This window comes from Syngnathus floridae, chromosome 2 (genome assembly GCF_059516105.1).
Source record: "Syngnathus floridae isolate MCC-2025c chromosome 2, RoL_Sflo_1.0, whole genome shotgun sequence".
Taxonomy (NCBI): domain Eukaryota; kingdom Metazoa; phylum Chordata; class Actinopteri; order Syngnathiformes; family Syngnathidae; genus Syngnathus; species Syngnathus floridae.
Window position 1 is genome coordinate 6,210,994 of NC_142414.1, and position 22,568 is coordinate 6,233,561.

The window sequence follows — 22,568 nt, forward strand, 5'->3', positions numbered from 1 at the left end:
GTTGTCGGGCCAATTAGTGGACCAACAACTTTACTAAGACATTATAACTGGCATAACTCAATTGGCATTAATTTTGTTCTTTACACATTTTATTGAAATTATTGAAGTTGTCAAAGTTGTTTGACCCAAATAAGGCCAAAGACGTTGATAAAGTGCATTAATAACAGTATCACTGCACAAATCATCAGAAAAAAAACAGCTGAGGATATGTTCCCCCCCTGTAACTTGGGCTAGGAATGAGGGAACCTGTTCAGATTTGCCACACTACCTGAGCAGACCCCCAGGAAGACAAAAAAAAATCAGCTGGAGTCTAGGACTCACCGTTCTCAAAATAAGGGGGGGAACATATCCTCACGGGTGCCCCGTGAGGATATGTTCCCCCCCTGTAACTTGGGCCAGGAATGAGGGAACCTGTTCAAATTTGCCACACTACCTGAGCAGACCCCCAGGAAGACAGAAAAAAAACAGCTGGAGTCTAGGACTCACCGTTCTCAAAATAAGGGGGGGGGAACATATCCTCACGGGGCACCCGTGAGGATTTGTTCCCCCCCTGTAACTTGGGCCAGGAATGAGGGAACCTGTTCAAATTTGCCACACTACCTGAGCAGACCCCCAGGAAGACAGAAAAAAAACAGCTGGAGTCTAGGACTCACCGTTCTCAAAATAAGGGGGGGGGAACATATCCTCACGGGTGCCCCGTGAGGATATGTTCCCCCCCTGTAACTTGGGCCAGGAATGAGGGAACCTGTTCAAATTTGCCACACTACCTGAGCAGACCCCCAGGAAGACAGAAAAAAATCAGCTGGAGTCTAGGACTCACCGTTCTCAAAATAAGGGGGGGGAACATATCCTCACGGGGCACCCGTGAGGATTTGTTCCCCCCCTGTAACTTGGGCCAGGAATGAGGGAACCTGTTCAAATTTGCCACACTACCTGAGCAGACCCCCAGGAAGACAGAAAAAAATCAGCTGGAGTCTAGGACTCACCGTTCTCAAAATAAGGGGGGGGAACATATCCTCACGGGGCACCCGTGAGGATTTGTTCCCCCCCTGTAACTTGGGCCAAGAATGAGGGAACCTGTTCAAATTTGCCACACTACCTGAGCAGACCCCCAGGAAGACAGAAAAAAATCAGCTGGAGTCTAGGACTCACCGTTCTCAAAATAAGGGGGGGGAACAAATCCTCACGGGGCACCCGTGAGGATTTGTTCCCCCCCTGTAACTTGGGCCAGGAATGAGGGAACCTGTTCAAATTTGCCACACTACCTGAGCAGACCCCCAGGAAGACAGAAAAAAAACAGCTGGAGTCTAGGACTCACCGTTCTCAAAATAAGGGGGGGGAACATATCCTCACGGGGCACCCGTGAGGATTTGTTCCCCCCCTGTAACTTGGGCCAGGAATGAGGGAACCTGTTCAAATTTGCCACACTACCTGAGCAGACCCCCAGGAAGACAGAAAAAAAACAGCTGGAGTCTAGGACTCACCGTTCTCAAAATAAGGGGGGGGGGAACATATCCTCACGGGGCACCCGTGAGGATTTGTTCCCCCCCTGTAACTTGGGCCAGGAATGAGGGAACCTGTTCAAATTTGCCACACTACCTGAGCAGACCCCCAGGAAGACAGAAAAAAAACAGCTGGAGTCTAGGACTCACCGTTCTCAAAATAAGGGGGGGGAACATATCCTCACGGGGCACCCGTGAGGATTTGTTCCCCCCCTGTAACTTGGGCCAGGAATGAGGGAACCTGTTCAAATTTGCCACACTACCTGAGCAGACCCCCAGGAAGACAGAAAAAAAGCCAGTCGATGTCCAGGACTCACCGTTCTCAAAATGGGAGGGGGGCACAAATATTCACGGCTTGACATTTTTTATAGCGTTCCTGTTACAATTTTTATCCCACCACCTTTCACTTTGCTTGGGACAAAAGGAGCCTTCAGAACTGAAATGTCTTCTCAATTATTCATTCAAATCAATTCACTCAAATCATTGTCGTTATGAAAGATTTGATCACAAAACGTGTGTGGCTTTTTCTTAAATGAACACGTTTGACATTGCTAGAGTGTCAGCTTTTAATTATATTGCGCTGTCATTTTAAAGCAAATTAATAAATGCAACAATATTAATTTGCTTTGAAAATACCTGAGTAATAAAATGGATGGATGAATGATGATTACAATTAAGAATAAAGTCTCCTTTGTAATATATACTCCTTGTAGCATGTAACGGTACCCAAAAGGAGGAGTTTCTTTGCATCGAGGTTTATGCAAAGAGCTCACGTAATTATATCCTTGCTTTTTGGTGAAGTGAGTGAGTGTTCCGTCTTTACGACTGGTCTTTGAATGCACCCCGCTTCAATGGCAGAACGCGGATGAATTTAAAGACATCAAATGACAATAATCCCTTGTAAAAATTAAAATTGACTGACGCAAACGTGAGTTCTTCATGTTTTTATTGAAAACAACATAGTGCTGACGCCGTACGACGCCGTACGGCATCGGTTTTTCGCTTTCCAAACAAGCTGTGCGCGCTCCCGCGGCAGGGGGAACAAAATCTCACGGGGGAACCAAATCGAGCACAACACCGGCAGCGTGTCGCTGACATAATTGACCGCTGCGCTCTCCCATTTTAGACAGTTGGTAAAGATAGACGTTCGTGCGCCAGTAAGTAGTTTGATAACGTTGACTACTGCGTGTTGTGTTCTCTGAACATAACTGAACAGTTTCCACCATTGGACGTGTTTTTATTTAGGCAAGGTCGAATTTAAAAAAGCGGGACTTTTGGGAATTTGGGAAAAGGCTCTACACGGCAACGTAAAACGGGACAGCCAAAGTTCTACTTGAGTAATGATCATGACTACGTTTGACACCTCTGCTTGATCTCATACCATGTTTGTTGTCTTGAGCACAGGATGTGTGTTATTTTTTATTTATTATACTTTGTGACGTTTGAGAAGCAGTCAGCCAACCCCACTGCGTCGTGGCTACGAAATCTGTCGATTCCCTCTGTAGCCTTATTTAGTGGGCTCTTTTTGAAATGTCATCCTTTTGGTCTTTAAAGCAACGCAAATTGCGTCACAAAACAAAGAGGCAAACAACCACCAGCGGTCGAAAGCTCGTCAAGAAGGCACCCGCCCGTACGACGAAGTCCAGTTTCAGAATCAGATCCGACAACAATTGCTGCTGACGCCTATTGAGCTTGAAAAATGTCTACACCTAATCGGAACGTGAGTTAATCCAACGTTTGTCTATGTAGCGAGAGCATGTCAGGCATGTTGCAGTCTACAATTTATCTACATCTAGATAGACACATAGTTAGATTGATGGACAGACAGACAGACAGACAGACAGACAGACAGACAGACAGACAGACAGACAGACAGACAGACAGACAGACAGACAGACAGACAGACAGACAGACAGACAGACAGACAGACAGACAGACAGACAGACAGACAGACAGACAGACAGACAGACAGACAGACAGACAGACAGACAGACAGATAGATAGATAGATAGATAGATAGATAGATAGATAGATAGATAGATAGATAGACAACATGCCTTTAGTGAACTTGTGTATTATGCATGTAAGCGACATGTGAATTACGCATGTAAGCGACATGTGAATTGTGATGCTAATTTTGCGTTTTTGATGCCTCAAGACATCTGCACTGCCTCTTTTCTACAAAATACTAGACAATAGAAATGTATATTTAATGGCAAAAGGATGTATTTAAAAAAAAAATACACCGAAAAGACATTTTAGTTGAATTCACTCAATTTTATTTTGTCAAGTGGTTGCCCAAACTAAAATCATCTGCATCCAGATAAAATTTAAAAGTACAAATATTGTGAGCACACTGAAAAAAAATGAGTAATGAATTTACTCAATTTAATATTGTCAAGCAGTTGCACAAAACGAAATTATCTGGATTCGGATAGTCTCCTTAGAAATGTATCTTGATGTTTTTATTTGACGCACATTTGAGGAAATAAAATTGAATGAAGTATTTACACATTTTTTCAGTGTATTCACCGGAATAAAATTTTGGCGCATGTGTTATGTCATCACTTCTACCAGGGCTCCTGATTGCCCTAAAATAGGAGGTATTATGCCTCTAATATTTGAGACTGTACAAGTAATTTCATTTACTTATGCAGGTGCAAAGTTCGGGTAATTTTCAGATTTGTATTTTGGAAATTACGATTGAATGTTTTTTGTTGCTGACAATGGGCATGAGTATTTACTTTGCAAGCCTGTAAAGTTTCTACTTACACCCTTAAAATTCCATGTTAGGTGCCACTGTGTTAACCCAAAAAATGGAGTCTGGAGCTCTGTTTTAAATCTTTGTCATTCTTTCTCTCGTTTGTGATATTTAAGATGACAAGAACATTGCTTGCTTGCTTGCTTGGTTGTAACAGTCAAATTTCCAAAGCGCAGCTATGTTCACATGCTTCTGCATTCCTTGGTCCTTAGAAACACCAGGAAATTGGGGGTCAGTTCATTTAAATCAGGGCTGAAATCTATTGTTCACTGCATAACATTCTCGTGAATCTATTCATACTTTATTCTTGTTTTAATCCCCATTATTTTAATCTCCATCTCTCATTTACCTATTTTATTAGACTGGTGCTTGGTTTTAATCATTTTAATCTTATTGTTTCATTTAGATTTAATTATGATGTCTTCATCTTTTGTTTCTTTTTTTGTGATGCTAAATGTTTTATATAAAGCACTTTGAATTATCTTCTATATAAAACATGCTATACAAATAAACTTGCCTTGCCTTTGTGTCACGACTCGTCCCTAGTTGTTTTATATGTAGGTTGTCATGGTTTCTGTCCCCGTCTGTGTACTCGCCCCTCCCCTCCTGTGTTACCTCACAATCATTATAATCTGTCACCTGCCTCTTGTTACTTGTCTTGTATTTAAGTCCTGTCTGTGTCATTCCCTGTCAGATCATTGTCAATGTCACCCAATCTTTTTGTTTCACGTCTCTGTTCAGTTTCTGTTGTTTGGGTTGTTAGTAAGTAATGTCAGTTTAACGTGTCTGTTAGTTTGGTCCCTTCAATAAACCCTGGTCCAAGCTGCACTTGGTTGCCCTGCTCCATCCACTCGTGACACTTTGTTACATGGTGATCTCATCTTAAAGAGTCCAAAGACTGTTATCTGCTGGACATAGTTTAGTATGACCAATTTTTAAAAAAAATGTTTTAACAGTAAACAAGCCCAATCCTCTTCCCCACTGACCCTCCTACAACAAATAGGTGATAACAATTTTCGTCACGGGCGCTCCACTTACAGATTTTCAGTTGACATTTTACGTCAACAACATGCACCTATTATTTCTCCGAACTGCTAATTTCTCCGTGCAAACTAACCAAACTATAGATTTCAAAAACAGCTTTCTGACTTATTGCAAATAGAGTTTGAATAGTTGGAATTTTCATTCAAGATATCTAACAGTATTCTGACTAGTAGTACTAACTTGGAATTATGGTGAAGTAAAACGTCCATTCATTTTCTGTGCCGCTTGTCATTGCTAGGGTCCCCGCTGACTTTAACCAACCAATGGGTTACACTGAACTTTTCTCTAGCTAATTGAAGCGCACACATAGACTATCAACCATTAATATTAAGAATTAAGAGTTCACTTAACCTACCATGTATGATTGGGGAATGAAGAAGAAACGGTGAGAGGATGCAGACAGACTCCAGGCAGTCAGACCAGAGCCTAAATTTGATTTTGATCTGTGAGGCGATGGGCGAACAAGCTCTCACCATGCTGCTATACTTCGAGCAGAAGCATTGTGTCTCTCAAGTAACCCAAAAACTTGTCCGCCACAGTTGATAATTCCCAGAGAAAACTTTGATTGCTCACAGCTTGCTTGTCTATGGCTCGTGAGACAAATTTGAGAATCTTAACTCAATTCTAATCTACACATTATACATGAAAGTTAAATTAATAACAAATATACAGTATTAAAAACAGTTTAAACAATTGACATTATTTTGGGTGGCGTGGTACTATGCATCAGTCGTACCGTGTGCAACAACACCTTACTTATATCCAGTTGAACACGTACACACTATTGCGAATCCCTGTCCAAGCGGAAGCCGGAAGGTGTTGATTATGTTTGAGTTCAATTTAATTTCACTTGAAGCACAAAGCATGACATGGATTATTGTTCTGACTGTATTAAGTATTACACTTTTGTCTGCAGCCTTCCTCTCCTCAAGCATCAGTGCAGACCCGGCATGTGGCTATCCTCATAGCTATTCTGGTGACTATCCTGGTTGCCATCTTGGTCCTGTTGCCGCTGTTCATCTTAAAAAGCCCAAACAGCAGCAGTGAGACGGCTGAAAGCAACATGCTCAAATCAAAAGACCACACAGACAAGGTAAGCCCTGTGGTTACTAGCAGGAGTAGGATGTAACCAAGTTGCCTCTGTTCAGTGTGGATGACCATAACCAAAATGATGTGTGTGAGAAACTCAAGGTGTGTGTGAAGTCCACGGTGTCCTAATGCCTGCAGGTGGGACAAGTGATACGTCTCCTCATCACTTTAAGATGCAGAAATAATTGTCACAGTAGTTAGAGTGCCTGTAGTGTTACAACTATTGGAGCTGTCATGCAGGAACGACACATGCTGATCCAAGGTCACTCCGATATTTGTCATTTACTGTAATTCCCCCAGCACCAAGCAACACCGTTCCCTAAAACTCCAACCTACATAAATGACCTAATACAAACAAAAAAAATATGCTACCGGTCTATAAATAGCTGAATGGTTTGAGTCCTGAATACAAATGCTATTTGTTACAATCCCTGTAGGAAGCAGATGTCGACAGACCCTCGTCAATTAGTGGAACCTAGGTTTCAAAGCAAACATGGTGAAGCTGCATTTAGCTGCTATGCTGCACACAAATGAGATGGAAAATCCACTTTTTAGCTTTTAAATACTATGGGTGTGACCAAACTGTTTCACAAGTCCGCCATCTTTATTACTCAGAGTTTTGTAGTCCAAAACAACTCAATGCATAAACTCACAACAAATTACACACCTGCAAATCAGTGTGACTTGTGCTGTTGCCTTTGCGACACCAGTTCAGATATGCAATATCACATATTTACACGATAAATCAGGTATGTTCGGACCTCCACAGCCTCAAAAGGCTGTTTGCTGATGCTGCTGTTTTTTTACAGCCTGAAGGAACTGTGTCATCTCATCCAATGAATCACCGGAGTGCAGCACGTACGCCTGTGCTCTGCGTGAGGATGCAATCACATGCACTGGGAAGTTATTTTTCTTCGAAAATGCTACGGCAGTGCAATATTGTATGTGTAAACATGGCCATCTTCATCAGGGTGGCACAGCGTGTGGCCACAAGGCTTTGATGGGGGTGGTGGCAATTGCCACTCTTGGCTCCGCTGGTGCTTCTGTACAGTATAACCTTTAATTCCACAGCATGTCACTTGTGTCAACTCTTGAGAGAATTCACACTTCTTTTTTTCACAAATTGTATTCTCTTGTTGTAGGGTGGTTCAACCAGGGAGCTCATTGGAGGTCTTAGTGTGGGCAGCATTATAATCATCAAAGGGCGAGTCAATCGGAACCCAAAACGGTACTAGGTAACATCCAATGTATAACAAATAAGGGTGTGCCCCTGATTATATATTTGCACTTTTGTGTTTGTGTTGCAGTTTTGACATTGGATTGATGATGCGCGATGGCAACAGCATTGCACTGAACCTGAGCCCTCGCTTCAACTGGAAAGGCGATGTGAATGTGTTTGCGCGGAACTCCCTTCTGTCTGGTTCCTGGGGCGTGGAGGAGCGCCAGATAAACTCCTTCTCCTTTAGACCGGACGACGACTTTCAGGTTACACTGAACACTGTCTTTCTGCACACACCTCCATTACAACAACTCCAATAAATGTTTGCTATGGATATTCTGCATCGACCAGGTTTTGAGGGAGGTGTCTTCCTGCAGAGTTTCTTTAATACCATCATATTCAGATAAATGTTGCCCATCCATTCACGCCTGGTCATCCGAGAAAGCGGATTCCCATAAGTGGTTCCCCTCTTCTCCCAAATATACGGGGTTTTATGTTTTTCCTTGCCCTCTTGCGGGTTTATTTAGATCAGGGCATTTACGTACATCATTAATATTATTATTATTATGTGGCATGGTGTAGCAATGGTTAGCACGTCTCACAGTTCGGAGGGTGCGGGTTCGATTCCACCTCCGGCCCTCCCTGTGTGGAGTTTGCATGTTCTCACCGTGCTCGCGTGGGTTTTCTCCGGGTCCTCCGGTTTCCTCCCACATCCCCAAAACAGGCTTGGCAGGCCAATTGAGTATTCCAAATTGCCTATAGGTGTGAATGTGAGCGTGGATGGTCGTTCATCTCTGTTTGCCCTGCGATTGGCTGGCAGGGTGTCCCCCGCCTACTGCCCGATAACTGCTGGGATAGGCTCCAGCACCCCCGTGACCCCCGTGGGGACAAGCGGTACAGATAATGGATGAATGAATGGATTTATTATTATTTATTTTATTATTATTCTGTCCAAGGGACACAATGACTGACGCCTATTTTGCGAACGAAAGACGACAAAGTTAAAAAAAAAATAGATACTGAGGACAGACGGAAGTGGGGTTTTGTATGTCGTTGTAATTGTCCAAAGAGCAAGCTGGCGACAGGAAGGGAAGGTCCTGCTCCGAATATATCTTTACTCTTGAAATGAATTCCTTTATTGTCACTGTTAATGCAGCTCCACATGACAGGTCATACATCTATATAAAACAGGATAAAATACATAAAATGCAATACAAAAATAAAATAATGAACAAGAATCAAGTCTCTGCGTTTGAGCGGTCAAAGTGCAAAAGGCGGGGGGGTGGATATTGCACTTGTTAGTGTGTGTGCGTGTTTGTGTGTGTTGGCTGGGTTGGTGGGTGGTCCGCGTCAGTCTTTGCATGGGATGAGCAGGGGTGGAGTGATGGTTTTAACAGCCTGATGGAAAAATCTGTTGCTCAATCTTGAAGTTCTCAATTTAAGAAAGCGATACCTTTTACCAGAGGGGAGTGGGAAGAACAGGGCATGACCAGGTTGTGTGAAATCAGTACTGATATTTTGGGCTTTTTTATTGATTCGATCAGTGTAGGTGTCTTCGAGGGAGTAGTAGTCCCGATTATCCTCTCTGCCGTCCTCACCATCCGCTGCAGGTCCTTCCTCTCCTTTGCAGTGCAGTTGGTGAACCACACTGTACAGCAGTAGGTGAGGTTGGACTCGATGGCTGCTCTATAAAAGTTAACCAGCAGGGGGCGGGGAATATGATGCTATTTCAGCTTCCTGAGGAAGTAAAGCCTCTGATGTGCCTTCTTCAAGGTGTGGATGAACCAGGTGAAGTCGACTGAGTTGTGAATTCCCAGGAACCTGAAGCTCTCCACCCTCTAAACCTCACCTCTAATAGAGAGGGTGGGGGGCACAGTCCTTTTGGCTTTCCTAAAATCCACAATTATTTATTTTGTCTTGGTTGTGTTAAGTTCCAGGTTGTTCTGAGAGGACCAGTCGATCATATGTTTGATCTCCTCTCTGTAGGCTGACTCATCATTGTTCTTAATCAGTCCTACAATGGTGGTGTCATCAGCGAACTTAAGGATGGTGTTTGTGGGATGGATGGAGAAACAGTCATGCGTGAAGAGAGAGAAGAGAAGGGGGCTGAGGACACACCCAGTGTTCAGTATGAGTGTGGCGGAAAATTAGTCTCCCATCCTGATGCGCTGTGGTCTGATCCTGAGGAAGTCCCATATCCATACACACAGTGAACTGTCTAAGCCTAGGTTGTGCAGCTTTGTGACCAGCTTTTGGGGAATGACGGTGTTAAATGCTGGGCTGAAGTCCAAAAATAGCATTCTCACATAGGTGTTTCTCTGATCCAGGTGAGTGAGGGCTGTGTGGAGCGCCATCATGACTGCATCTTCCGTTGACCTGTTTGCTCGGTAGGCAAACTGGTACTGGTCGATGTTGGCTGGGTTGGCGGACTTGATGGAGGGGAGGATGAGTCTCTCAAAGCGTTTAGTAATAATAGGGGGTAAGGGCAACGGGGCGATAGTCATTCAAGCAGTTCACTGTGTTTTTCTTGGGTATAGGGACAATGATGGCATGTAACTCATGGTCAGTTACATCAAGAAGAAACCTTGGCAGCATCTACCTATAATCACTGGCAGATCACCCCATTTGACAAGTCAAAACGAAAAACTGATGACTTTGACATGACCAGTTTAAGACAGGGTTGACCTCACTGGTCTTCATCATTGAAATCGACTTTATGCTGAAAAAATCTGCCACCGGGGCTGGACTTTGTGAACAACTTGGCCTTGTTGATTTTTTAATTTTTTTTATTGCGGCAGGAGTTGTTGTTCGTCCTTCGGATTCGAAGATGACCATTGACTTCAAACTCGATCGATGAGCAGGGATTGTGGGTCTGGAGGTGACTGATGAGGCCAATCCGGGCCCCGAAGGCTCGCCCACATGTGGGTGTAGTCGCTGTAATTGCAGCTCAGGCCTTGTGTTGGACACATTTTCACTGAACCTTTGTGCGTTGAGATTTGGCTGCATGAGCCGGCTTGGTAGTCAAGAGCATGCATATCCTAGCTCAATGGTTCTTAACCTGGGTTCCATCGAACCCTAGGGGTTCGGTGAGTCGGCTTCAGGGGTTCGGCAGAGCTGGTATGCTATTCCCCCCACCACGCGGATGGCCGAACACACCTGAATGTCGTGTAAATTTGCGATAACGCATATCTGAACTGGTCTTGCAAAGGCAACAGCAGAAGTCACACTGATTTGTTGGTATGTCATTGCACAAGCGTACACACGCGAAGGTGAAGCCAATTAGCCCAGAAGTGGGTTGTTAGTGAAGTGGATGTCAATAGTTAAATCAGTCAGCTAATGAGCTTTAAATGTTTATGTATATGGAAACTCATTTATGCCATGACGCATGAAAAGCCTTTTGCCGCAGAGAGGATAGATATTGTGTATAACCAACCTATAACCAACTTAGACCTGATTCTACCCTTGGCGACAATGCCGTTTTGGCATCTTAAGGTTGTGAATCAAAGTGACGATTTTGAGTCTTTGTATATGCTCTTTGGCAGCCACTGTATGGTGTAGACACTCTGATACTATATTCACTCCATCATTTTAATCAAATAGGGTCTAATCTGTTGGACTATGACATTTGACGGACCAAGAATCCTTTTCGAATGACGACGGCTAGAACATGTTTACTGGTTGAAGCTCTCTAAGATGCCATGTTGCTCACTGCTACTGTCTTGTCATTCAGATACGCATCTCCTGTTTCGCTGACGCTTTCCATGTGACTGTCAACAACAACGCCCAACTGGAATACAAATACAGAGTCGGCTTAAACAAGATCACACATGTGAAAGTGAGCGGTGACATGACACTGGTAGACGTCAGTAAGAATTGACAACACGTCAACAACGGAAGGACCACTTCATGTCTGGATATCATGTATTTATATGCTAGTATTCATATAGATTAAGGATTGTATGTACAGTACATGTACTAATTTAATAGATACAATTTTTTTGAAGAATTTTTTTGAAAGGTGTATGATATAGAAGTACGAAACCAATTACAACAAAGTCTTTCCCACACGTTACAATATACTTCATAATCAGGTAACAGTTAAGAGTTAAGCAATAAAAATCACATTTAAAACACTTGAACACAGACAATAACCGCACAAAAGATTTGTTTTAGTCTTGGTTTGGGAGTGTTGGCAGGTGTAGTTATTACGCAATACCTTAGTGTACTGAATGTAGACAGCAGTGGGTCGTACTTGTATGTGCCAATGATGTAAAATGACATTGAGAATGTATTGAATGTGCTCCAGATTTGTTTTGAAAATTGATGTTGAGCTCTTGTTGATTTTAACTTGTATTGCTTTCACAATTTTTTTCAATAAAACACCATTTCAAAATATTCACTCCTCTGTGTTTAAGGTATTGGATAGGATCTTACTTAGAATTTATTTTGTAATATTTCTCAAATGTCTCCCCACATACCACTGACTGACTGTTAAAGAGGTCATCATGTTTAAAATATATATTCATAAGCGGTGTGCTCTGTGGGACTAGAAAAACCTCAACCAATCATTGTCGACGTGAATAATGGCAACACTGGTCAGTTAGCTTTTGAGTCAGTTTTCCGTATTTCATTTCCTTGTTAAGTTAAAAGTCCCAATGATCACATCTGGGCGTGGTGAAATTTATCCTCTGCATTTAACCCATCCCCGTGTGATTTTGATCCACCCCCTGGGGAGGAGGGGGTGGCGCACTCAGAAACCATTTGGTTATCTAACCCCCAATTCCAACCTTCGATGCTGAGTGCCAAGTAGGGAGGAAATGGGTCCCATTTTTATAATCTTTGGTATGACCCGGCCAGGGTTTGAACCCATAACCTTCCAGTCTCAGGGCAGACACTCTACCAATAGGCCACTGAGCTGTACTTTTTGGTATCCATGCTCGCTCACATTCCTGCGCCAAGTACATGGCGCATAACGTGATTAAAACTTTTTTTTTTTTTTTTTTTTTTTTGGACCCTTTGGCTTAGTTGTAGCGTTCCCTGCTTGACTTTTGACTGAAAACGGCTGATGAACGTCGTGATGAAGACGGTTCTCGCAAAAGCAAGCCTGATTTTCACGTCTTTTAGAAGCAGAGGAAACTGAACAACAAAACAAAACGCGAGTTATTCTTGGCGATTTGGTTTTTCGTTGGCTCAGTGGGTAATGCCACAAGCGCTCTGTTAAAAGCTGTTGTGATTGTTTTGAAGTGACATTTGGATTAATTGCGATACAGTGAATTACAGTATTTTCCCAGCTAGTTTGGAGCACCAGAAAACTGTCTAGTGGTTTAGTGTCTAGAGTAGTGCTTCTTAACCTTATTGGAGGAACCGAACACCGCCAGTTTCATATGTGCATTCACCGAACCCCTCTTTAGTGAAAAAAAATTTTTTTTCAAATTCAAGACATCAATGTTTATTTATTAATGGTGCACAAAATGAGCCATTCATGAACATCACCTTGTTTAAAGAACATAACCAACACAATGCATGAACTCAAAGCAAATTACATACCTGCAAATCAGTGTGACTTCTGCTGTTGCCTTTGCGAGACCAGTTCAGATATGCGTCGTCACGAATTTACACAATAATTCAGGTGTGTTCGGACCTGCCGAACCCCCGAGACTGACTCACCGAAACCCTAGGGTTTGGCTGAACCCAGATTAAGAACCATTGGTCTCGGGTATTTGGCAGACAGACCTTTGTGTGTTCGCCTTGTCCTGCTATGCCTCACTTGTTTGGTGTTCCACTTGGTTAAATTTTGGGCCCCCTACTGTTTTCATTGTATTGGCTGCCTCTAAATTACAGCTTAAAAAACATGGCAGTAGTTCTTTCCACTTCCTTGCAAATGTCATTCAGATCAATTGTACAGTATGCCCTACTCAGTACTAAAATCACTTTCTCGTTAAGGGTTAGAGTTTCTTGAATTTCAAGTTTGCCCCCAGTGTCCCAGGTATAGCCAATTCCTGTTGACTTTGGCTCCCTAGCCTTATCTTACTCTTTCTTAATTAATTTTTGATTTAACTGTTTTTGTGACGAATGTTCTCTCCACATGCACCACTTTGTATCCAGCAGTGGTTCTTTTAAAATGTTCTATAAATAAAGCTGAGTTGAGTAATTACAGACACTATGACTTTCTGGCGGCTTTTAGTCTTGTTTTCTTATTACTTTTTCAGAGAAGTGTCATGCTGTCATGCAGTCCTGTTCTGTGGGTTGTCTTGTCATGTCACTTCCTGTTTTATTGTTGTAACTCTCATTTCAGTTGGTGGGTTTTTCCTCTGCGCGTCAGTCCACTTGACTTCCCTGATCCCCAACTGCGTACACCTGTGTCGTTGGCCCTGATTGTCTGCACCTGTGTCCTCCTCCTTCCGTGTGTGTGTGTGTGTGTATATAGCCTGCGTCTTCCCCTTGTCTTTTGCCACTGCGTCTTGACCTTGTCATGAACACCAGCGATCACGAACTCACAGAAATTCCCTGCGAGATCCTAGAGAGAAGATAGCTTTTGCACAGCTCTGTGATTTGTTTAGTTAGGTTTTTGCCAGAGTAGTTTTCCTCAGTTTGAGGCGCCCTTTGTTTGCTGTCTCCAGCCCTTTTTTCCCCTTGTTTTGAGGCGCTTTGTTTTTTGCCTTTTGTCCCTCATCTTGAGGCGCCTTTTGTTTTCTGTACTGCCTTCCGTTGGAGAAAATAAAACACCTTTGGTTGGAACTCTACATTCGAGTCCTCTCCCTGCGCCAAGCCTGACAAGAAGTATGTGAAGGGCCCACCAGAACCCGAGTGTTTCAGTGTTTAGTGGTGATAAACTGTTCCATGTGGCATTTGTCCACTGGTACTGCCAAGGATTTGGGGCCCTGAGAAATCAAAAATGCTTCCAATGCACGCAAACTAGAAATACTGGGCCCTTTGATTTGTCACTACTTTTCTCCCCCATTTGGCACTCCAGCATTTGGCCATTTGTCTGCAGCACATGACCCAGGGTTAAGGCACATTTCAAACTTGTGTGACTTTGCTAACTGACCACACATGACAGATTTGGGGGTGTAAGTGGAGTTCCTGACGGAATATATTGTGGTTGTGTCAACCCACAGTGAAAGGACCCGGCTGGTGGCATCCTACCCGTTGTGATGAGCTGAGACAGCAGTCTGTCAAATTGTGTGCGTGCACATGCATTACATGTGTTGGGAAGATAACGATGGTGGGTCACATCGTTTGTTTCCGCGGAGTCGTGTTTGTTTTCATACATAGATGCTAGTGGAGCTTTGCCAAACAGGGTTGACTTTGACATGACCCCATGACCACAAATGGAAAAATCCACCTCTGGGAAAGGACCTAATACATGTATACTGCACACATAGTATGTCAATATTCAAAAGGAAAAGACATAACTTTTTCAAGGGTAAAACCAAAAAATGTAATGGATTAATAATACCCATAGATTGAATATATGCATGGCATGTTTACCTCGAGGTCAAATGTTTGCCCCTTAGCAAGTGTGAGGCAGACGGTAGGTAGGAAGAAGAAGTGGGAGACGAGACGAGGAGGAGCCGGGCGTGTCTGTGTATATCATGCTCAGTCGAACATGGGCGTCTATTAACAATGTGAGATTTTCTTTTTTTACCTCTCCACCTATAACATAACTTGTACCCCTGTACATGCAGCAGTCACTGAGCTGGCAAGGCAGCAGAGTGAAGCTTAGCACTGTTTTTACCTGCAGCGTTCATTATCCCACTTTCTGGCTGGGAATAAAAAACCTCAGAATTTTCAGAATTTTAGCTTTTTTTTTTTTGGTACCTCAGTGGACTACTATCAAAAATGCCACAGCTATGGTTAGTGCTCATTTTGTTGAGTGGCACAGTTTTATCTGGACAAAGCTTGTCACATGATGAAGAAGTAGGGCTGGAACCCAAATCACTTAAACATGAAGAAACAGCAACCAAAGAAACTGGGATTGATACCAGGATGAAATTATCAGATTCTGACCTATATCTCCCCTTGAAGGTAAGTTATTCTTGTGACATACATAGAATCAAATTTAAAGCGACATCTTTTTTCAAAGGTGAGGGAAGAGGAGACAATTACGTCCTGATGGTGACAGAAGAGCAGAACCAGGAACTCCTCAAGGCTGATAGACAAAGGAGAGACGCCTGGTGGAAGAGGAAACATGCTGCCAAAGTGGACTCCTTTGCATATAGAATAGTAAGAAGTCATACTTACTTTTTTTGTTTTTCTTCAGACGTAGGCTCACCAGTGGTGTGAAAATCTTTAGAACCATAGTTCAAGATGCTGCTGAATGATCAGAATAACTGTAATTTGCACTTTAAGTTTATTTATTATTTGAAATTTCACGTGGGGCACCGAAAATTCCGATCCAACTGTGGAATAACGTCTTTTAATGTCTTTTTGTGATCGGTGGTCTGCCTATAGAGGACGAAAACTGCCAAACAAAAAAAAAGGAAAGGGGAAGTAAAAACGAAGATAAAAATATAATTGAAAAAATAAAATGTCAAATTATATGGAATTACAGAATGAAAATAAATACAAAAATAAAAAACACGTAAACATTTACGATAAGTAGCAAAATAAATGTGAAAATAATACAAAAATGAATGTAGACATACAATAAATATTGTTTTATATATTTTTATTTGCATTTTAATGACTTATTTTTACATTTATTTTCGCTTTTATTTATTTTGTGGGATTTTGTTTTGGTCCTCCATAGTTTGCTTCTTGAACTTTCTACCATGAAAATTGAGAAACAGTAAAGCAACTATTTTTAGGCAGGTTTAGGGCGACGCCTGGTGGGCTGGAGGATGAGCAAAAAAGGAGAGGAGAGCAGCATGCTAATGGCTGTACTGAAGGCGTTTCATGATGAGAAGAGGCAGCTAATGGATCAAGAGAAAGCACACGGGAAACAGGAGGAGGAGGAGGAAGAGGCAGATGACGACGACGAAGATGATGACGACGACGATGATGACGACGACGACGAGGAGGAGGAAGATGAAGAAGAGGTTCAAACTTATTGAAGAAGTTGTGTTTGATGTTCAGTGAAACACCTTGCTGACTTGTTTGTCTCAGGAAGAGGAGGAAGAGGAAGGAGAGGAAGGCAATGAGGAAGGGAAGGAGGAGGAGGAGGAGGAGGAGGAGGAGGAGGAGGAGGAGGAGGAGGAGGAGGAAGAGGGAGAAGAAGAGGCAACTGAAGCTCCTGGCAGTCAGAGTGAAACCACAAGCATCTCACCAGAGTCTCCCGTGGGTCAGTGCCAGACTGACAACACTGAAATCAACTGCAGGGATGTGGGCATGGCTCACCTGCCAATCATCCACAACCTGGAGGTCACCAAACTGGACGTGGGAGGTGTGTCCACTGGTGAACTTTGAAATCTAAAACATTTATTCTTTATGAATTACGGATCCGCCTGCACCTCCATGCAGCATTTGTTGGCAAAGGTCATTTTAAGAAAAAAAGATGGATGGATAGAGCAAGCCATTCCCTACACTTTATATTGTTCAATGATTTGTAAAAAAAAAAAAAAAAAACTGACCTACATTGGGACTGACTACTAGTATCAATTTGCCAAAAAAAAGAGAAAAAAACAGCAATAACAAAAAGAAATTCACTAAATTTGTACATGGGAGGTTTATGCCAAATAGTAAGTCAATTGTCTATTGTTGTTATTGAAGTAATGTCCCAATGTCTGCATATTGCAACTCTGCCTCTGTATTACAATAAGCACTTTATCCTTCCTCTTTGTCTCACCAAGACAACAACATCAGAGTCATTCCTCCAGACATTTTCTCCGGTATGCCAAAACTGGAATCCCTGGACCTGAGCAAAAACCAACTGGACGATGATTCATTCAGCCAAAAACCGCTGTCTGTGAGTAGTCTTGTACCTACACGTCTTTCCAGTCACTCAAAATAGTGCAAGCCTCCAAAAATGTCCACGTACCTTGTGGCCAAAACGTCACACAGTGGAGCTCATGCATAGAAATTAGGTCTTGCAGAACCACTTCCAGTAACATGGGCGCCTTTCAAAGCCAAAGGGGCAGGAATAACTAAAACCACGCCAAATGCAGCTTTGTGATAACGTAGGCATGCGCAGAATTCAGATTAAGTTATTTCGGCGTACGATTGGCATCATGTCACAAAAAGTATGAGTGAGTTTTTATTGTCTTTTACTAATGTAAAATTGAAACGGGCCCTCGAATCTCATTAAAATCAAAGGCACTCTTAATCCCGTATGATTACAATAATTTGAGAGCGAGTGCTGGGAATCACATTAACTCATCTTTCCTAAGAATAACCTTCGGTCCAACCTCGAATTGACCACAGGCCAAACGCACACAAAGATCCCGACCGCACTGGAGCGACCCGCTGCTTCTCGACCAATCATTACGCGCTGCCGTCGGAGCACTCTGATGACATTGGCTGCGCGGATTTGTTGGAAAACAGCTGCGGCCAATGACGAGGAGGGAAGGAAATTATTTTTAGGGGTGCTGCCCCCCCCATCCCTTTCAGTAATGACAGAGGACTGATGGACTGGCTTGAAGGACACAGCAATGGATCCAGTCCGCAGCTTTTAGATGACACGCATTGACCGCCGAGGCTTTTGCTCAATGCCGCATTGATAGGCCGTACCAAAAATACAACATGATAGATGATATAGAAGAGTTTTTTTGGCTTTCTTTCACTTGGATCATTTCTTTGAACTCTGTAATTCTATCTTCAGGATGAAAATGATGGAGTTCAAGACAAGCATTTATTTTGTTCTTTGGCCTTTTCACTGCTCTTTCTGATGTGTGCGCTTTAGAACTTGACCTCTCTGAAAAAGCTGAACTTAGATGGCAACCAGCTCACAATGATCCCAGCACTGCCGCCGGCTCTTGAAGAACTAAGTGTGAACAACAACAAGCTAGGCACCCTGTTCCCTCAATGCTTCGCAGGTCAATATCACGTCAATGTACATCAAAGAGCAAGTACGTTTCCATATGGGAATTGATTTAAATGATAGCTTTGTCACCTTTAGGGTTGGCGAACCTGATGAAACTGGAGCTGGAAGGCAACGGTTTGTATGAGGGTGGCGTGTCACTTGGAGCGTTTAAACCGCTCAAGGGGCTTCGTCACCTCACACTGGAGAACAACCGCTTTCGCTCTCTCCCTCTGGGCCTTCCCCGTTCTCTGCAGGTGCAAAGGTTCTTCCTTTCAAAGTTCAACCAACACCACCACGTTTATACGGATGGATGGATAGATCACACATTTGTCATTCATTCTTTCTGTCCTTCTTTCAAACAGACTTTAGATATGGATGAAAATCTGATAGAAGCGCTGACGGAAGAGGCACTCAGGGGCTGCAGTAATTTGAAAACGTTGGACCTGAGTCATAACCTTCTGCGTGAAGACGGCCTTGCACAACATGTCTGGACCCGCCTTCAGTAAATTCATCCATAATTATTGTTTCATGACCTTTAATGGGTGATTGTTGCTTGTAGAAAATCACATGCTAAACAAACAAAAATACAAAATATACATATATATATATATATATATATATATATATATATATATATATATACGTATATATATTATCTATACATTTTTTTCATACACCATACTGCAGTTCCCGTGTCAGGCACAAGGGAGTAGGCCAGTGTCATATAGATTATGCTACTGCATGCATTTTGATTCATGATAAAGCTGACAGCGGTTTTAACTTGTGGCAGCCAAAGAAACCTTCACTGACAGAGATCATTTGCTATTCATAATATCAGTCCCTACACATCAAGCTATGATGCATACATGCACACACGCAGCCAAGAAAGAAAACGATACAAATTAGAATTTACAATAGTTCATTTTGAGTTCCCATCATCGGCGTCAGTCAATATGAATTATGTACTTTTGTCCCCCCCCGCCCAACCCTCTGCCCTCTTTCGAAGACACAATGACAGGCTCACAGATTCTCAGGCTGAAGGTTGACCGTGTGTGTGGAGAAGAGTAGCCGTGTGAGCGAGGGCAATTGCATGTCTCAATGTGATTGTGAGGGTGTGTGAGTTTGTGCGTGTGAGTCGTGTATAGATATAGTTAATTCCTGTGGCTTTTTCCATTGCTCCCTGGGATTCTTCTGAACCACGGCTGGAGCTTCTGAGAGAGCAAAACTGCAGAGAAAAAGCACAGTATATATTGCTAAGCGGTGCAAAACGATACAAATACAGGACATCCATTAAGAATGACGCAGGCTGCGGCCTTGATAGATCTTTTGTTATATATTTTTTTTTCATGCAACACACTGCTAAAAATATGTTTTCCACTACAGATATTAACAAATTAACAACTGTTAGATTTGAATTGGCTGAATGAGTGTTCATGAAATCAACTAGCAACAAGTTTGATTTATTTTAAACTACTTGGGGTTTCAAAGAAGGGGGTTAAAAGTAGATTTGTGGTTTCAAGCTCACATTAGGGGTTCAAAGTAGGATTTTAAACTCAGATTGGAGATCAAAGGTTAAGGTTTCAAATTAAAGTTAATTTTCAAAGTAGGGTTTCAACATTGGGTAAGAGTTTTAAACTCAAATTAGAGATTTATTTAAATCCAGACTGAAGGATTTTTTTTCCACAGGAGACTTGAAGTCTTGGACCTGTCTCACAACCAGCTAACGTCGATGGCCATGAATCTTCCTCGCCGTCTCCTCAAACTGAAGCTCCAAAATAACAACATCAGCCACATCCCCGCTCAGGTTTTCCGCCACCTGCGGCCCGGCTTACGCTCCCTTGATCTGTCTCACAATGCCTTGACGGACGAGGGCATCGATCGGGGCGCTTTTATTGGAACGTTCCGTTCGCTCGTTGAGCTCCTGTTGAATGACAACTACCTGGGGGAGGTCCCTCATTGGGTTCGACAGTTTAAGAACCTGCAAGTGCTGAGGCTGGGCAACAACTATATCAGGTGAGATCGCATTTTTTTTTTTTTTTTTTTTTTAGTTGTCATTTACAATAATTGGTGTTTACAGGCTGGTGAAGCGCTGGGGAGTGTGTCACCCCAGAAATTCTGGCTCCACCTTAGCGTCAGTCCACTTAGAAAATAACCTGTTGGCAGTGGACAAGATTCCCTCGAATGCCTTCGCTTGTCTCAAAGATGCTGAAGGACTTGTCATTTATCCTCAACGAGGAGATTTGCCGGAAATTCAGACATAAACATGATCTTGCCAGACTTTAGCAAAGTTTTGCATTCATCTCAATTCACTAAAAACACAAACATGCAACAGTTGTGATGCACTGAAGAAGCTAATCGCAGCATACGAAGTATGTATGTATTAAGTCCGACTCAATTCATATGTTTCTCAGCTGAACTTTTGTCTTTTCAATTATTTACATTAACTTACAGGAAAGCCAGATTTTGTATTTTGCGTTCACTACCATTGAGAAACTTTTATATTTACCTTTTCCTTCATTAAATTCCTTTAAATATAAATAGAGGGTGAACTTGTGTTTTCATTTGTATAGTCAACAAATATTTGGGCTTATTGGGCAGCACTTTTTTGTATGATATAAATGTTATATATTTCGATCACATGTTAGCAACATCTGTCTTCCGTTAAATGTGTTTTTTATTTTATTTGTTTATCTCACTCCCACTGCACAACGTTGCCCTCAATGCCCTTTAGATTGAGCCGAATCTGTGTGATTGGAGTGTAAACTTGGCCCCTAATTGTTGGTTTGCGGATTCATGTTGGGCGTGCTTCTGTTTTGGTTTTACGTTCATGTCGCTCTTATCTCGTTATGAATATCACCTGTTGCCCCTCTAGGGGAGTCGCTGATGGTGTTGGGGTGCACTTGCTTGCCTTGTGTGCCGACACTGTGAGTTCGAGTTCCACGTATGACGGTGCATATGTGTGTGTGCGTGTACGTGTGTGTGAGTGACCAAAAAAAAACTGTTGCCCCTCTTCTTCTGTGATGAGTCTTGTACTTTCATTCCACCTGCCTTCAGCATGCGTCCTCAAACCTAATTCTGAAAAAGGGTTAACACTATAAAAAGCAACTGTAAATGCAAGTAATTTGCTTGTAAATTAGAGACGACCTCTCGCAGATGCTTAAGTAAACAAGAAGAGCAAAATCGAGTTTGAATAAAGCTGCTCCGAAAATGCTACAAAGCTGCTTTTGTACCCATGTCATTTATACGTTCTCTGCCAGGGCCAGTAATCACATGTTACATTCCTCGTTTTCAGCCTTGCGCATGTGGTGCAAGCTTCCATTCTCCATAATTGTACAGTCACTTTAGCCAACAGCATATTACCGTCGAAGGAACCGCTCACTCTCATTTATGCGGCAGTCGCTGCCGCTTCACAAACACGAACCAAAATGTATTAGCCCGCGTTCACAGCGCCCCTGCCAGTCCGCTCTCATCTTAAATCCCTCGTCACATTTGGGTATTTTCAAATCTGACAGGCTTGCTATCCATCATTATGTGTGTGACAGTACTGTTAAACCCACATCCCATCCAACAGATGTTGAATAACTCTTCGCAAACTTGACTGTAAAACGACGGCGAAAGAGCGGCATGGTGCGTTTCTTTGTTTCACATGCCGCGTATGTTTAGATTGAAAGCTCAAAAAGAGAAAGGTAGCTGAAAAAAATCAAATAAGATGAGTGACATACTCATACAAAAGTCTGCCCCGCCCCGTCAAAATGCTATTATTTTGTGATATAATAATAAGAATCAAAGTTTTGGATCATTAATGTGACCTCTAACCGGTACATGTAAAAAGATTAAAAAAACAAGTTTGAGCAAAACATGCAACATTTTGCCACGTTTGGGAGATTTTGTCCATTGAAACCAAGTTTGTGGATTTTTTTTGTTGCCAATGGGTGCTAACACACTTAGGCAAACGGGGAGTGATCCTTTGCGGCTCTATTTTCATAGGCAGAC

The 22,568-nt window shown here is 42.5% G+C and overlaps 2 protein-coding genes across 3 annotated transcripts; both read left to right on the forward strand.

The window, feature by feature from the left end:
• The first annotated feature begins 2,530 nt into the window (after window positions 1-2,530).
• LOC148401385 (galectin-8-like) lies at window positions 2,531-12,010 on the forward strand. Of its 2 annotated transcripts, XM_088369479.1 has the most exons (6): window positions 2,547-2,659; window positions 3,057-3,222; window positions 6,224-6,400; window positions 7,539-7,624; window positions 7,704-7,881; window positions 11,346-12,010. In XM_088369479.1, exons 2-6 carry the CDS (start codon window positions 3,202-3,204, stop codon window positions 11,490-11,492), a joined length of 609 nt encoding a protein of 202 aa, XP_088225605.1. In that variant the 5' UTR covers window positions 2,547-2,659; window positions 3,057-3,201; the 3' UTR covers window positions 11,493-12,010. The 2 variants fall into 2 exon arrangements, with proteins under 2 accessions (XP_088225606.1, XP_088225605.1); XM_088369480.1 differs by lacking the exon at window positions 3,057-3,222 and having other exon boundaries at window positions 2,531-2,659.
• A 2,907-nt stretch (window positions 12,011-14,917) lies between these two features.
• On the forward strand, window positions 14,918-21,117 carry LOC148401386 (extracellular matrix protein 2-like). The gene is made up of 9 exons (XM_088368470.1): window positions 14,918-15,841; window positions 16,426-16,656; window positions 16,724-17,000; window positions 17,407-17,522; window positions 18,456-18,588; window positions 18,672-18,829; window positions 18,938-19,077; window positions 20,262-20,588; window positions 20,653-21,117. The coding sequence occupies exons 1-9, from the start codon at window positions 15,458-15,460 to the stop codon at window positions 20,834-20,836; spliced, it is 1,950 nt and encodes a 649-aa protein (XP_088224596.1). The 5' UTR covers window positions 14,918-15,457; the 3' UTR covers window positions 20,837-21,117.
• Window positions 21,118-22,568: the final 1,451 nt, after the last annotated feature.